The sequence below is a fragment of the Mirounga leonina genome, unplaced genomic scaffold (genome assembly GCF_011800145.1).
Source record: "Mirounga leonina isolate KUSES-001 unplaced genomic scaffold, KU_Mleo_1.0 Mir_151, whole genome shotgun sequence".
In the NCBI taxonomy this organism is placed as follows: Eukaryota; Metazoa; Chordata; class Mammalia; order Carnivora; family Phocidae; genus Mirounga; species Mirounga leonina.
The window spans coordinates 7,985,188-7,999,877 of record NW_023270377.1 but is presented as its reverse complement, the minus strand read 5'-3'; the positions used below and the strand labels follow the sequence as shown (position 1 = coordinate 7,999,877).

The 14,690-nt window shown below is 45.7% G+C and overlaps 1 protein-coding gene across 2 annotated transcripts in view; it reads left to right on the top strand.

The window, feature by feature from the left end:
* The window catches only part of ARMC9 (armadillo repeat containing 9), a 149,828-nt gene that overhangs the window by 60,732 nt on the left and 74,406 nt on the right, over positions 1 to 14,690 (top strand). For both annotated transcript variants that reach the window (XM_035006901.1, XM_035006902.1), the window contains 4 exons: positions 2,254 to 2,393; positions 3,629 to 3,705; positions 6,412 to 6,486; positions 10,590 to 10,680. In XM_035006901.1, coding sequence (XP_034862792.1) covers positions 2,254 to 2,393; positions 3,629 to 3,705; positions 6,412 to 6,486; positions 10,590 to 10,680 — 383 coding nt within the window. The remainder of the gene's footprint in view (positions 1 to 2,253; positions 2,394 to 3,628; positions 3,706 to 6,411; positions 6,487 to 10,589; positions 10,681 to 14,690) is intronic.

The following is a 14,690-nucleotide window of genomic DNA, read 5'->3' as shown; positions in this document are numbered from 1 at the left end:
GTTACCCATAATGGACATTTTTAGGTAAGTGGAATCATATAATATTTGTTCTGTTTGACTGGCTTCTTTCACTTAGCATAGCGTTTCTGAAGTTCATCCATATGGTAGCCTGTGTGAGTACTTTCTCCTTTTGTAATGCTGAAGAACACGCCATTTCATGGAGAGACCACATTTGGTTTATCTGTTCATCAGTTGATGGACATCTGGATTTTATCTACTCTTTGTGTCTAATCGTGTTCTGAACATTTGCCTACAAGTCTCTGTGTGGATGCATCCTTTCCCTTCCCCTGAGTCAGTCAGTGTCTAGGAGTGGAGTCACTGAGTCATAGAATTCTTCCAGCATGTGGATTCCCTCAGGAGCACCTCACTTTCTCTTTGCCTTAGGAAGAATTCTAGTACCTTGAGTCCTCAGCTTTTTCTGATCGTTAGTCCTCTTCTGGACATACTTTCTTCCTGTCAGACGTGGTTGACATGTGATTGACTCTCGCTAGTATCCTAAGGCCTGCAAAGTGACTTATTCTAAGTGTGCACATTTAGAGAGGGAAAAGCAGTAGGTGTTCAGTTCCTACTGTTTGCCAGGTCCCTGCCAATGAAAAGTTCTTGTTCAAACTATGTGTGAATTGAAAAGAACTGTAAGTGGTAAACTCCAGCAGTAAAGCTCTTGTTTCCTCAGATCATATGAACACTTGGTTTTTGTTTAGAAAGATAATTTAGCTTGATGTTGACCGTATTTGGAAAATTTTTGGAAATTTAATAACTATAGCAACAAAGATAAGATATAATGAAGAAATACTTCCTCCTGGTAATATAGATATTTATTGCCAGTTTTTTCTTGTGCTTCAAACAGTAATAAGCTGTTCTGTTCTAGAAATATGCTTGATGTCTTTGCAATGTTCTAGGGTCTGTACAATGAAGGTAGAGAGTAGTTAGGATTACCAAGAGTGTTGCCTTCATTGTATTCCAGTAAATTTCACTGGTGAGGTGAGTGTGGTGTTTAAGAATAGCACAGACAGGCGCCTGGCTGGCTCCGTGAGTGGAGCATGTGACTCTTGATCTCAGGTTGTGAGATCCAGCACCACGTTGGGTGTAGGGATTACTTAAAAAAATAAAATCTTAAAAAAAAAAGAATAGCCCAAACAGATAGTGCCCTGGGTGCGAGTTTTACCATAGCCTGTTCATTAGGAGATGTACAGTGGTGTTTCTTCCATGGTGTTTTGATTTTCAAAGAATTCACATGACTTCTCATGGTGATACCATCATGCTTAATCTCATCAATTCTTTGGTGGGGGGACGAGCAAAGGGAGAGGGAGAGAGTCTTAGGTAGGCTCCACGCCCAGTGCAGAGCGGGACGTGGGGCTCGATCTCACAACCCTGAGATCATGACCTAAGCTGAAATCAAGAGTCGGACGCTGAACCGACTGAGCCATCCAGGCACCCTGAATCTCATCAGTTCTTGAGGTTGGCAGGAAGACATTCCCACCATAACACATTTGGATGAGATGTTGGATTTTATAAGATCTTACACCTAGACTTTGGGCAGAAAATAATTCTGTATAAATTGTATTGCTCACATCATTAAACTACCCTTACGTTACAGAGACCTGAATCAAAATGGGATTGAGCTGATTTTTGGCTTTTCTTTGTTTTTACACAGCTCAAAGTGCCTAGCTGGACTAGAGTTTACTAAAAATCTGTTTGTCAATGAACTATTTCTGTGGCTGTCTGCTGGGTGAAGTAGACCAAAAGCTTTCAGTAAATATTTATTAAATATTTGAAGTAGTACTCTGCTCATTTTAAATAGAAAAAGAAATTTTCAAAGTAGAAGGTGTCCTGACTGCCTTGTCTCTCTCTAAATCCTTAGGGATACCTGCAAAAGGTAAAGAATTTGTTGTTTCAGTTGTGTGTGGGTCTAACAAAATGTTCTTCAGAGTCTGTATCTTCCACAGTTTGTCTTGTCTCTTTTTTTTCTTAAGATTTATTTATTTATTTGAGAGAAAGAGAGCAGGGGGGAGGGGCAAAGGGAGAGAGAATCCTCAAGCAGACTCCCGCTGAGTACAGAGCCCAGCAGGGGGCTCGATCCCATGACCCTGAGATCATGACCTGAGCTGAAACCAAGAGTCGGACGCTCAACCGGCTGAGTCACCCAGGCGCCCCATCAGTTTGTCTTTTCCAGTCGGTATGCACATCACCATGCACTCTTACAGGGAAAGTTTCTTGCGAGCTTTAGTTGACCTGTAGGCTTTTGCATCCTAGGCGCCCGCTGCAGACAGCAATGATTCGAGATGGCCTCATCTTCTGGCTGATTGATATTCTGAAGGACCCCGATTGCCTGTCGGACTATACACTGGAGTACTCGGTGGCTTTGCTCATGAACCTCTGCCTCAGGAGTGCAGGTCTCACAGCCCCCTGTCCCTGGGCCCTCTGGCTTTGGTGCGGGGGAGGGGAAGAGAGCCTAACCCTCAAACCTGGATGACCACCCAGCCTGATGTGGTTTGCCTTTAGTCTCCCTCATAGAAAACTGAAACAGCAGTAGAGTATAAAACATTTCCAACTAGTTATGCAGCTGTTGAATCCCTGAAGCCTGATACCATTCTGGCCTTGGAAAAGAACATTTTATAGGTATGCAGTGCCTGAATTAAGAGGAAATTAAGTAGTTTACATTTTTCTTCATCTTCATTGCATTATTCAAAGGTAGGAGGTGAAGAATTATGATCCATTCTATCCAAAGACAGAGAAATATGTTTCCAAGATTCTACAGGGCTAAGTTGGGGGCAGAGCAAGGATGTCAGACCGTGTCCCTGCTCCTAACCATGGCCGTCTCTCCCCCTTCACTCCCCCGACATGGGATTCTCCCGTGCACATCTCGGGACATTTGATCCATAAAAGTAGTGATTGCAGCTTTTCTAGAGGTTCCATCCCATTTAAGTGATCTGTTACCTGGGATGGAAGAAGCTTCTTTAGAAGAAGTGTTAAGTCCAGCCTGTGGCTGACCCCGGTCTGAGCAGCCCCAGTTTTGGAAGAAGAAGGTTACATGGTTAAATAACTCAGCGGTATTTATGAGAAGCTTCGTTGCCTTTGGATGCTTTGTAATCTGAACCACTCATGTGTTGTTGACTGAGTAAATGTGATTTCAATCTTCTTAAGCTTAAACAATAGCATATGCAAGTATCCTAGCTTTGAAACATTTACCAGATTCTAAGCAGCTTTTCTTAGTATCACCAATTTATTTGCAGCGATTGTTACGATGTTTGGATTGGCTAAGACACCTGTATGATTTTTATGATGGTGGTGTGAGCACCTGGGAGGCAGAGCACAGCTCTGTAATAGATTGTGTTCCCACTGACGGTCACGAATAGCTCTGTGCCCTCTGCGCCACCATTTACTGAGCACTCGGAATGCACAGCCTGTTCTGAGTTACTTCCTTCTACATCACCCTTTGCAACAGATGTTAATAATCCCTAAGGAATGCCAGGAGGAAGAAACTGGGGCCCAGATTGGCTAAGTGACTCACCTGGGGCCACACAGTTCATAAGCAGAGGAGCCAAGATTTGTGTTCAAGTCTGCCTGACTTGAAACTGTGATTGGACGTTTAGACATGTCGTGTTTTGTCTCCTTGTTTTTTCTAAAGGGAAGAACATGTGTGCCAAGGTGGCGGGTCCGGTGCTAAAAGTTCTGTCGGATCTGCTCGGCCATGAGAACCACGAGGTACTGGGCTGGCGCTGCCAGCCTGGGGGTTGGGGGAGGCTGGCCACGCTAGTCAGTGCACCCCCTCCTCCACATTCTGGAACTGGGAAGCGGGAGGTTGATCCCAGCTCCTCATTTCCTATCGCTCCGCCGTCACGGGTCTGTGTCAGCTCCCTCCCAGGCCTCACTCTCCTCCTTGTCACCTACCCTGCTTCGTGCTTCCCCCACGTCGGCTCTCCCCGTGGTGCGGCGTGGCCTGAAAGTTTAGTTAACGCTGTTCCTGCATGTGTAACTGTGTCAGTGGTATTGCGCTCTAGATCGCCTTCTTTTCTTACTTTTTCACTGTTTTTAGACTTTTCTGTGTTGCTTTGTGTACCTCTCATTCCTTAATCTCGCCACTGCAAAACAGCCCCTGTTTGCGGCGCCCCCATCCAGTCCCCCAGGCTTGTCCACCTCCGCTGCCTCCAGCCCTGAGCCGCCACGCTGGTCCTCAGTGACATCGTCATACTGGCCCCCAGGGGCCCCCGGGGTGCAGACACACGCGTCGCTGCTGGCTCGCCCTGGGGGTCCGTCTCAGGTCGGAGTCCCGCCACGTTGTCCTGCAGAGTGGCTCTACCAGCCTCTGCTCTCCCCCGTGTCCTCCCCAACACGGTGGGGTTTTCTGTTGGCCAGCCTGTTGGCCATAAGCCCTTTTAAAATGAAGTAGAGGTCTTGATAAACTAATTGATAAACTAGTAGCTTTTATCAGATTCTCAAGAGATCCCTAACTCCTAAATCTTAACATGGTATGAGTGTCCTCTCACTGGCTTTCTGCAGATGCCTGTGCAGAAACCGTGGCATCACTTGGCACCTGAAGCCAAAGCCTCAACAGAAACCTGACCTCTTTAGCCAGATCAGGTGCACGGGTGTCTTAGCAGGACAGGACTGAGTACCACTGGGTCAGAGTGAGGCACTTAGCTGCAGACAGCTCTCCTTCTCTTCATTTGTCTCGCATCTTCCATCCCCCTGGCCCCCCCAGCTGAGTGACCCGGGCCGCTTCAGCAAGTGAAGGGTTGGTGGTTGTTACAGTGTATGCCATGCTTTTTATATTTTAAAATCAAGAGCTCTTGACTGCTTCTAGACTCTGTTCTCCATTTTATTCAACGAAGGCAGTTGAAGCCTACGGGAAATATATTCAGTCTCTAATAGTAAATGTTGGTTTCAAGTGTTGGAACCAGTATGTTACCTCTGAGGACAGAATAGACCGGAGGATTGTTACAAATATATTTGCTTTGAAGATGAGCTGGAAAATCGACCTGTACACATGTTAGAGCCTAGAAATGTGTTCGCTACACAAATCAATGCTACGTACATGTGTCCTGTGTGAGATAGTCGTGATTTTGAAAATGAAACCCGAGAGCCATAAAGAAAAAGATGCACAGATTTGACTCTGTGAACATTAAATTTTTTTATATGGAAAAAGAGGCCACAGTAAGAGTCAATGGACAAATGATACCCTGAGGAAAAGTTTGTATCACATAGGACCAAAGTTTAATATCCCTTATATATGAAGATCTCCTGTAAATTGATAATTAAAAGACATAAGAAAAGGATAAAGTGCACACATGGGCAGTTTACAGAAGAGTAAATCTCGATGACCCATAGATAAAGACAAGATGTTTAGTTTTGCCGATAGTCAGGAAAATGAAACTAAAAACAACCATAAGATGCCTTTTTTCTCTTTACCCATTAGACTGGCAAAAACTAAGGGATAATAAAGTCCAGTGCTGGAAAAGAATGGTGGGAATGGGCCCTCCTCCATTGCTGTGGAGGGTGTAGCACAAAATCTACTCAAAAGGGAGCTCTCATTTATCAAGCACCTGCCATGTACTGTGTCCTGTGCAGCTTGAGGTTGGGGCTACCTGTGTAAGTAAAACATGGGTCCAGTCCTTGAAGAGCTCACAATGGGGGAGACAGAAGTATAAATATAAAAATAGACTGAATCCAGTAGAGCAGTGGAGGGATATACAGGAAGCAGAGCAGAGTGTGTGGTGTGGTGGGGGGCCCTGTAAGTAGGGTGAGACCGATCTGTACAGTGTAAACCCCATGGTGGCAGGAAGGGAGGGGCAGGGGGACATGATATTGAGGCCAAACCTTGAAGGGGCCTGTGTGCTGTACTAAGAAGTTAGAACTTTCCAGGTAGGCTCTAGGGAAGGTTTCCGAGGTAGGAAGCGGGATGATTTGGCCCATGTTGTAGAATTTTGGCAATGATGTGATTGTTGGACTATAGTGTGAACATCAAAGGCAGAGAGAGATTCTTTTGGAGATTGAGTGTCACCTAGGTCACGGACGATGTCTGAGCAAGGTCAGTGGCAGTGTGTGTGGGAAAGAAGGGTTCCTATCAAAGGAGCCTGGAGACTGAACTCTGGAGAGAAGCGAGAACAATCGATGATGACTCCAGCGGTTCTAGAAGCCTGCGTGATCAGCATGACGTTAGTTAAGCAGTGAAACACAGCAGGAGTGAGCTTTGGGAGCCAATAATGAACTTGGCTTTGAACTCTTAGTTGTCGCTGTCACTGGGACATGCAAATGGAGAGATCGGTCATTTGGAAACAGGCATCCTGGAGCTCAGGAAGATGGTAACGCTCACTCTCCTCATTAGCCAGATTATTCTTGAGTGGGGTGTTTGATCATGGAGTTGTACAGTGTTTGAGAACTTGCAAATGACCGTTTTTTCTCCCCTTAAAGATACAGCCGTATGTGAATGGAGCTCTGTACAGCATCCTTTCTATTCCATCCATTCGTGAGGAAGCAAGAGCAATGGTAAGAAAATGGGCTGGAGCAGTTCGTAAGCTTCAGTCAGTGGCGCGGTTCGGAAGCTGTTAGAGCAGGGAGCTCCTAGACCGTGTTGGGCTCCGTGGCTTACACACAGTTTGCGAACTCCCTGAAATTATATGCCAGATACACATGTGCAGTTTTCTGGGGAGAGAGTCTGTAGCTTTTATCAGATTCTCAAGGGATCCCTAACTCCTAAATCTTAAGAACTACAGTGTTAGAGGGGCTCCTGGGTAGCTCAGTCAGTTAAGCAACTGCCTTCAGCTCATGTCATGATCCTGGAGTCCCGGGATTGAGTCCTGCATCGGGCTCCCTGCTCTGACCCTTCCTCCTCTCGTGCTCTCTTTCTCTCTCTCAAAAAAAAAAAAAAAAAAAAAAAAAAATTTTTTTTTTTTTTTTTTTTTAAAGGAAGAACTACAGTGTTAGAGGGGCACCGGGATGGCTCAGTCGGTTGAGTGTCTGACTCTTGATCAGCTCAGGTCCTGATCTCAGGGTCGTGAGCCCACATTGGGCTCCCTGCACTGGGTGTGGAACCTGCTTAAGATTCTCTCTGTCCCTCTGCCCCTGCCTTGCTCATGCTCAATTTCTCTCTCTCTCTCTAACAAAAACTACAGTGTTAGAAAGTTCCCAGCAGGCTTATTTTTGGAAAGTTACATTTTTATAGACATTTTTAATGGTTCATTTTAATTTGGGGCTTTGGGTAAGCCTATGCATTTCATAGTAGGAGAGCAGGAAAATGGTAAAATGGAGAAAGTCCCGACTGAAATGCACCCCCAGGATTCCTGGAGGGCCTGGGGCAGCAGTGAGAACTGGCGCAGGCCATGGGGCGCCTGGGTGGCTCAGTTGTTAAGCGTCTGCCTTCGGCTCAGGTCATGATCCCGGGGTCCTGGGATCTAGCACCGCATCGGGCTCCGTCCTCCACGGGAAGCCTGCTTCTCCCTCTCCCACTCCCCCTGCTTGTGTTCCCTCTCTCACTGTGTCTCTCTCTATCAAATAAATAAAAAATCTTAAAAAAAAAAAAAAAAAAGAACTGGTGCAGGCCAGACACTCTTAACCTACAGGCACTCCGACAGCAACCAGTGGGGCCAGAAGTCCAGCTAACGATGATGAAACTGTCAGGTAGCTACTTTGGTTGGTAAATAGTGAATTCAGTATTTAGTGTGTTTACATTAGTGTTTATATTGGAAGTATAAAACAAGCTTCAGGCGATTAGCATCTTTTAAAGTGACAAGTGTTTCTAGATCTAATCAGCAAAAGCACTGGAGTTTTGCCCTTTTCCCTGTAATGTGAAACCAGGTTAACAGTGGGCATATTAAATGCTATGATGAAGAGATTAAATATATTTCCACAGTCAAAACACAGGCCAAATTCAGTTTGAGACCAACGAAACATGTTCTTCCACTTGATTTTGCTTCCTTAAAAGAATTGCTAAAGCTCCTAATTAGTCATCTAAAATTACATCAACAGTTATGCCAGAGATAAAAAATTAAGAACCATTCTGTGTGGTCACAGTATAGTAATGCAACTTAACTGCCTATTGTTTTAAAAAAAAATAAAATCTATCTCAATACGGAACAGGGAAAATAAACTTGATTAAATTCTGCCTTATGGTCATTCCAGTGACAGGAATTGTCAACCAAGGCCAAAACAAGGAAGCAGACATGTAGGCTGAAGAAAAAGAAAGAACAGAGATGATATGGATCAAGTAGCATGAAAAGCAGCATGGAGGAAGGACATCCAGGGTGAGGGGTGGAGAAGACAGGAGGGAACGGCGGTAAAGGGACAGGGACCAGGTGGGGAGGAGAGACTTGAAATTGTAGGGTGTGAGGGTGTGACTCTTAGAGATCATCCAGGCCACAGAGAAAAAATGTTGAGGAAAGGGACAGTGCCTCAGACCTGGGGGACGATACCCAGAGGTCTCACACTTATGTAACTGGAGTCCCAGGAGAGGAGAATATGATATTATAAGAACTCTGTTTTTGCAACTATTTGTGTGCTGGTGGAAAATGACGAAGAATACCTAAAAATTATATCAGTACCAAATGCTATTATGGCAGTCTCAAAATAATACCCACCAAAGTGGAGAAAATGGTAAAAGAGTACACTGAGCCCCATTTGAACTTGGAAGAGACTGCCAAGGTCTGGGGCGGGAGAGCAGTTCAGATCAATAGGGATGCCCTCATGCCTACTCCAAAGCCTCCTGCATCCAGGGCTGAAGCAGTTGTCAGCCACGAAGCTCTTCTGTGGGATTTAAACCCCAGCCAAACATTCCGCCCTGAGCTGGAGCAGACTGCTGCCCTCTTGGCACCCTCTTCCTTGATCCAAGGACTATCCAGAGTTGTTCTTCCCTTCCAGACCACTCCTTCACGTTCTCCTCTGTGTGCTTACCTATCTCTGCCTACCAGTTAAATGTTACTGTTCTCAAAGATGCTGTCCTAAGCCTCTCACTCTTCTGTCACCTGCAACCTTGTTTATTCCCTTGGCCTCAGCCAGCAGATCTCTCTTCTGAGCCACAAAACCCTTCCAAACAGCAAGCACAATCTTAACCATTTATTGAGCATCTATTGTGTGCCAGCGGTTGGACTAGATGCTATTTTTTTACATATGATTTATGAACAGTGAAATGCATAGGCCTTATATACGTAGTTCCGCGCATTTGACAAACATACATCTATATAACCAATACCCAGTTTACATTCTTCATCTTCTAAAAATTTCATGTTAACTAGAGTTGCCATCTTTATTTTATAGTTGAGGACATAGGCTGAGAGGAACTAAGCAATTTGACCAAGGTCACACAGTTAATTCATGAGGGAGCTCAGATACAATCCAGTCTTAACCTTCTAGAAGGTAATGCTCTGCTCTAGGTGATGGGAATTCACCGTGTTCAAAACTGCACACTTGGCACTTCTTTGATTCAGTTAGAGCTATTGATTCCAAACAGGCCTGCCTTTAAAGAGGGAAATGTTGGCTCATTTCACTGAGAAGTCCAGGCATAAACTCCAGGCAGAGCTTGATCAGAGTTCACTGTTAGTAGATCCATTTCTCTCTGCTTCCTCTGTTTTGGGTTCATGATGAGAAACACTTTCCCCTTGCAGTGGCAAGAAGCCTCCCCAGCTCCAGCCACAAATCCTCATTCGCATCCCTCAAGGAAAGAGGAGGGAGGGGAGACAGACACCTGTGCTCGAGTCCGTGTCTTAACCTCTACGTTTCCCTACAATTCTGTTAGTCAATATTGAAAAGTCTGATGTCAGCGTTTTATGATAAAGTAAATAATGTACGGTGTGGTGACTTTGTAATTATTTTGATAGAAAAAGAATGATAGCTGTTTAAAAAGAGGTGCTGCTTGTTCATTTACTTCTCTACACGTACGGTTTTACTCTTCATTTTGTGCCTAAAATCCAGAAGGAAGAGTATAAAGAAATCGCAAGAAAGAAACCACCTCCCAAAACAACATACTGCCCAAACTAAAGGGAGTACTTACTTACCCAGTAAAATTTTACAGTTTTTTTTTTTCACTTATTATCAGAGTATAGTTGACATACAGTGTTATCTTAGTTTCAGGTGTACAATATAGTGATTCAACAATTCTCTATGTTACCCAGGGCTCATCAAGAGAAGTGCAGTCACCATCTGTCACCATACAACATTATTACAGCATTATTGACTATATTCCTGATGCTGTACTTTTTTTTTTTTTTTTAATCTCCATGACTCCTTACTTATTCTCTAACTGGAAGTTTGTACCTCCTAATCCCCTTCACCTACTTCACCCCTCCCTCCACCCACCTCCTTCTGGCAACCCCCAGTTCTCTGTACAATAGGTTTTCTTGTTGGCTAAATGTTTTATAATTTGGTCGGATAGTCAACCAAGAGGAAAATAATTCCACTGTGAATTGTAAAAAGAACAAAAATAATGCTTAGTACTAGCAGAGGAATTTTTATTGTGTATATCCCTCCCCTCCAAATAAAGGGGTTTTTTTTGATTAGGTAAAACTATTCCATTGAAAACTAGTTTCACCCCATTAAAAAAAAAAAAAAAAAAAAAAAAGCCCTGAAATATTAACTCTTACTCTCTCCAATGCCCCTAGGGAATGGAGGACATCCTTCGCTGCTTCATCAAAGAAGGCAATGCTGAAATGGTCCGCCAGATCGAATTCATCATAAGGCAGCTTAATTCAGGTCCGTTCAATGCAAGAATCTGTGATCTTTTGCATCTTTCACATGGGCTAGAAAAATGTGTGAGCTTTCTTAGAAGGCTTGTCGTGTCTTGGAATTCATTCAAGAGGCTTTAAGGGAGGTTGGGGAGACCCAAGCAAACCCACCAACAAAAGTTTGACCAGGTAGTCAAAGCCAATCTGTCCCAAGACCAGCATCTCTCATCACACTTCAGGCTTATAGTCAAAAAAAGAATTCAAAAGCTATCACAAACACCCTGCATGTAGGGTACATTCTCTTTATGCGGGCTTCCCCCTCCTAATTCTTCCCCCACCTCATAAGGCTTCCCTGGGGTCCCAGTAAGGAAAACAAATGCCAGTCTCCCCAGCACTGCTACAGAAAACGTCATTCTGGGCGCCTGGGTGGCTCAGTTGGTTAAGTGACTGCCTTCAGCTCAGGTCATGATCCTGGAGTCCCTGGATCGAGTCCCGCATCGGGCTCCCTGCTCGGCAGGGAGCCTGCTTCTCCCTCTAACCCTCCCCCCTCTCATGTGCTTGCTCTCTCTCATTCTTTCTCTCTCAAATAAATAAATAAAATCTTAAAAAAAAAAAAAAAGAAAAGAAAACATCATTCTCCCGCATGCATTCATTCTTTCAAGAAAAATTTATATTGCCTACTGGCTCCACGGGAGGATATGATCCTCTTTCTCTCTGGCTTTCTCCATTACCGTGACAATCTACATCCCATAATAAGGAGGAAAGGAAGGTGCAGGAAGCCTTGGATGGAACCAGGATGGAGAGGAAACTCTAGCTCTTTCTGTGGACCCCTGACACCTTGCTCCTGACTCATACACCTGTCAGAGGCACCTGGCCCTGCCTACCTCCAGGGCCTAGTTTGTCATGTATGTCTTTCTACATGCCCTTCCCATCACAGAAAGTCCATGTGACAGATCCTGCCCCGCACATGAGCGAAGGTAAAAAATGAATCTCCTGATCGCTACTTCCAAGTCAGCAGCTTGAGCAAGGTAGCTGCCAGAAGCCATTCACTGGAAGAAGCCCATAGGTGGCTCTTTAGCTCATGGTTCACAGCCTGGGCTGCACGTGGCAGTCACCTGAGGAGATTTTTAAGTCCCCAAGGCAGCATCCCATGCTGGTGAAATCAGAATCTCCGGGGGAACCCCAGGTGTGAATAGTGTTTAAAGCTCCTGGGTGATCCCCATGGGCAGCCAAGATGGCGTATCCCTGCCTCTGACGTGCACCCAAACGGAGAGGCAGAAAGAGGATGTTAGAGGCTCCTGATCAACAGGAAGCAGCTGGGAGAGCAGCCTGTGAGGTGTGAGACCTCAGCTGTCTTTAGGCTAGGGCCCATTTCCATGTGAACATCCTCCCCCGTGGTTCCTACAGAGCAAATATGATTCATCCCAAATTCAGGTGAGCAAGGAATAGAATTTGATTTTCTGCAACAGCTTCATTTCTTTTTTTTTTTAAGTTTTATTTAATTATTTGAGAGAGCTCGCATGTACACGAATAGAGGGAGGGGCAGAAGGAGAGGGAGAGAGAGAATCCTCAAGCAGACTCCCTGCTGGGCGCAGAGTCTGACACGGGGCCCGAGATCACGACCTGAGCCAAAATCAAGAGTCAGACATTTAACCGACTGAGCCACCCAGGTCCCCTGCAACAGCTTCATTTCTTTCTTTCTTTTTTTTTTTTTAGATTTTATTTGTTTATTTGAGAGCATGCGCAAGAGAGAGCACGAGCAGAGAGAAGGGGTGGAGGGAGGGTGAGAAGCAGACTGAGCCAGATCCTGGGATCATGACCTGAGCCAAAGGCAGACTTTTTTTTTTTTTTTAAGATTTTATTTATTTATTTGACAGGGACACAGCGAGAGAGGGAACACAAGCAGGGGGAGTGGGGGAGGGAGAAGCAGGCTTCCCACCGAGCAGTGAGCCTGATGCGGGGCTCGATCCCAGGACCCTGGGATCATGACCTGAGCCAAAGGCAGACACTTAACGACTGAGCCACCCAGGCGCCCCTGCAACAGCTTCATTTCTGACTTCAAGCCCCAATTCTGCTGGGCAGGCATATTTACAAAATAACGCTAAATAAAACCTTAACTTCAGTCAGGGCTGAGCTTGCTCCCTAACCTTCTTTGGGTAGGCAACAGTTTAGAAAGAGAGGGAAGGCCAGGAACATTGGTCCCTTTCTGCTCCATGCTCATCAGCCATGCTGACACCTACGTCCCAGGCCAGGGGTCCTGTGCAGCCTCAAGGTCACATCTAGCCGCGAATCTTCTTCAAGCGTGACTCTGTGTTTCAGTCTATTGAGACATAGCCACCTCCATTTCTTTGTCAGTCTTCCCTCCTTCCTGGCTGCCAAGGCACAGGGGGAGGTCCGCCTTGCTCCCTGGCCAAAACCATCTCTTTCTCTTACGTAAATCTGGCCCTCAAGCCAGCGTGCTGACAAATGTGAAGAGGGAGGGTCAGTTGACATTTCCATGAGAGATGTGCTTTGCCAAGAAGTTATCGCGGGCAGAGCTCACACTTTATGTCCAGAAAAGGCCTGAGATACACTTGCCTTTCTCGGTAAGTTCCAGTTTAAAGAAAGAATGTCAAGCACTTAAGTTATTCTGTATCCATGGGACAGTGGCAGGTCCCCAGAGACTATTACCTAGGAGTCTGCTACTTTGAACCAAAATTAGAAAGTCACTGAACATTTGGATGGAGGACCAGACATACACAAATACTTTAGGATATGTGTCATGAGCATGGAGTCAGGATGGATGAATGTACCAGCATGGTGATGAAAGCCAGAGAGGGCAGAGCTGGAGTTCCCACCCAGTCCAGGCCTCGTCCTCAAGTGGACAGTAACGGGAAAGTATGAATTAGTAGCAGTTTTCTAGTTTAAGATACGTGAAATGGCATTGCCACAATCCTTATTTTTTTACTTTCTTGTTTCACTTTAGTATATATTTAAGACATGTAAATGGGTTTTCATACATTCAAGCCCATCTCCATTCTCTAGCACCACTTATCTTAGAAAGTTTTAAGGTTTCCAAATACAAAAATTCTAGCTATTTTAGGAACCTCTCCCCACAGGCAGGGAAGGACTGCTCTGGGGAAGCTCACGGGAAAGCTGGTGACCTGGCAAGCAGAGGTGACCGCCAACAGCAACAGCAGGGAGGTTCGTCCGTCATACCAGCCCTCAGCGAGGGGGACTGCAGAGAGGACAGGAGCAGGACAGAGCCAGCCTCACCGGCTGGGCCCTCAGGAAAGCAAGGAGACCGGCAGCTCCAGCACCACACGCTGGTAGTTACTGGAGTGAGGGCAGCGGGTTATGCCAGGGCCCAGCGAACAGAACAGCGTGGGAAACCGGGCTGATGCCCCCGTCATGCCCCAGAGGAAGAGCTGAGGTTTATAAGGTACTTTAGTTCTCAGGACTGGATTGTTCTGGGAAGAGGAGGCCTCTGAGCCAAGAGGCTCAGGGGAGTGAGTATGGCTGGACCAGCCGTGACCTCACAAAATGTCAAAGATTTCTTTTTTAAAAAGTGGCAGAGGGCATTTCCGTTATTTGAAAAAGAAATGTTTACAATTGATGAATATAGCAGCGACTCCATTTTGAAAGCCACTTGCTTGATGGGCATTTACTGCAGGTGGAACGGAGTCATGCTCCTCGTGCGCTGGGAGGGAGTAGAAGTTAGGTAATGCAGCATCAGCTCAGATGCAGAATGACATAATTTCCCCCTGTCTGGAAAGTAGTTTTCTTGACAATGGTGGGGCCATGATGGGCATGGAGGCGTGCAAGCCCCTCTGAGGTGAGGACAGAAGTCCGTGTCCTGCTGTCCTTGGTCCAGCCAAGTCTGTGGAGTCCTTCCCTTCGAAATGAGGCTCATGTCGAGGACGATGGGTGTCCTGGGGTTTCTACATATTCCCTTCTGTGAAATGGTTTGGGGGTTAAGTTTGGGTCAGTCTGCCACCTTTCTACATGTGCTGAGCAGTCTCTTCAAGAATTGCCTTTCGGGCGCCTGGGTGGCTCAGT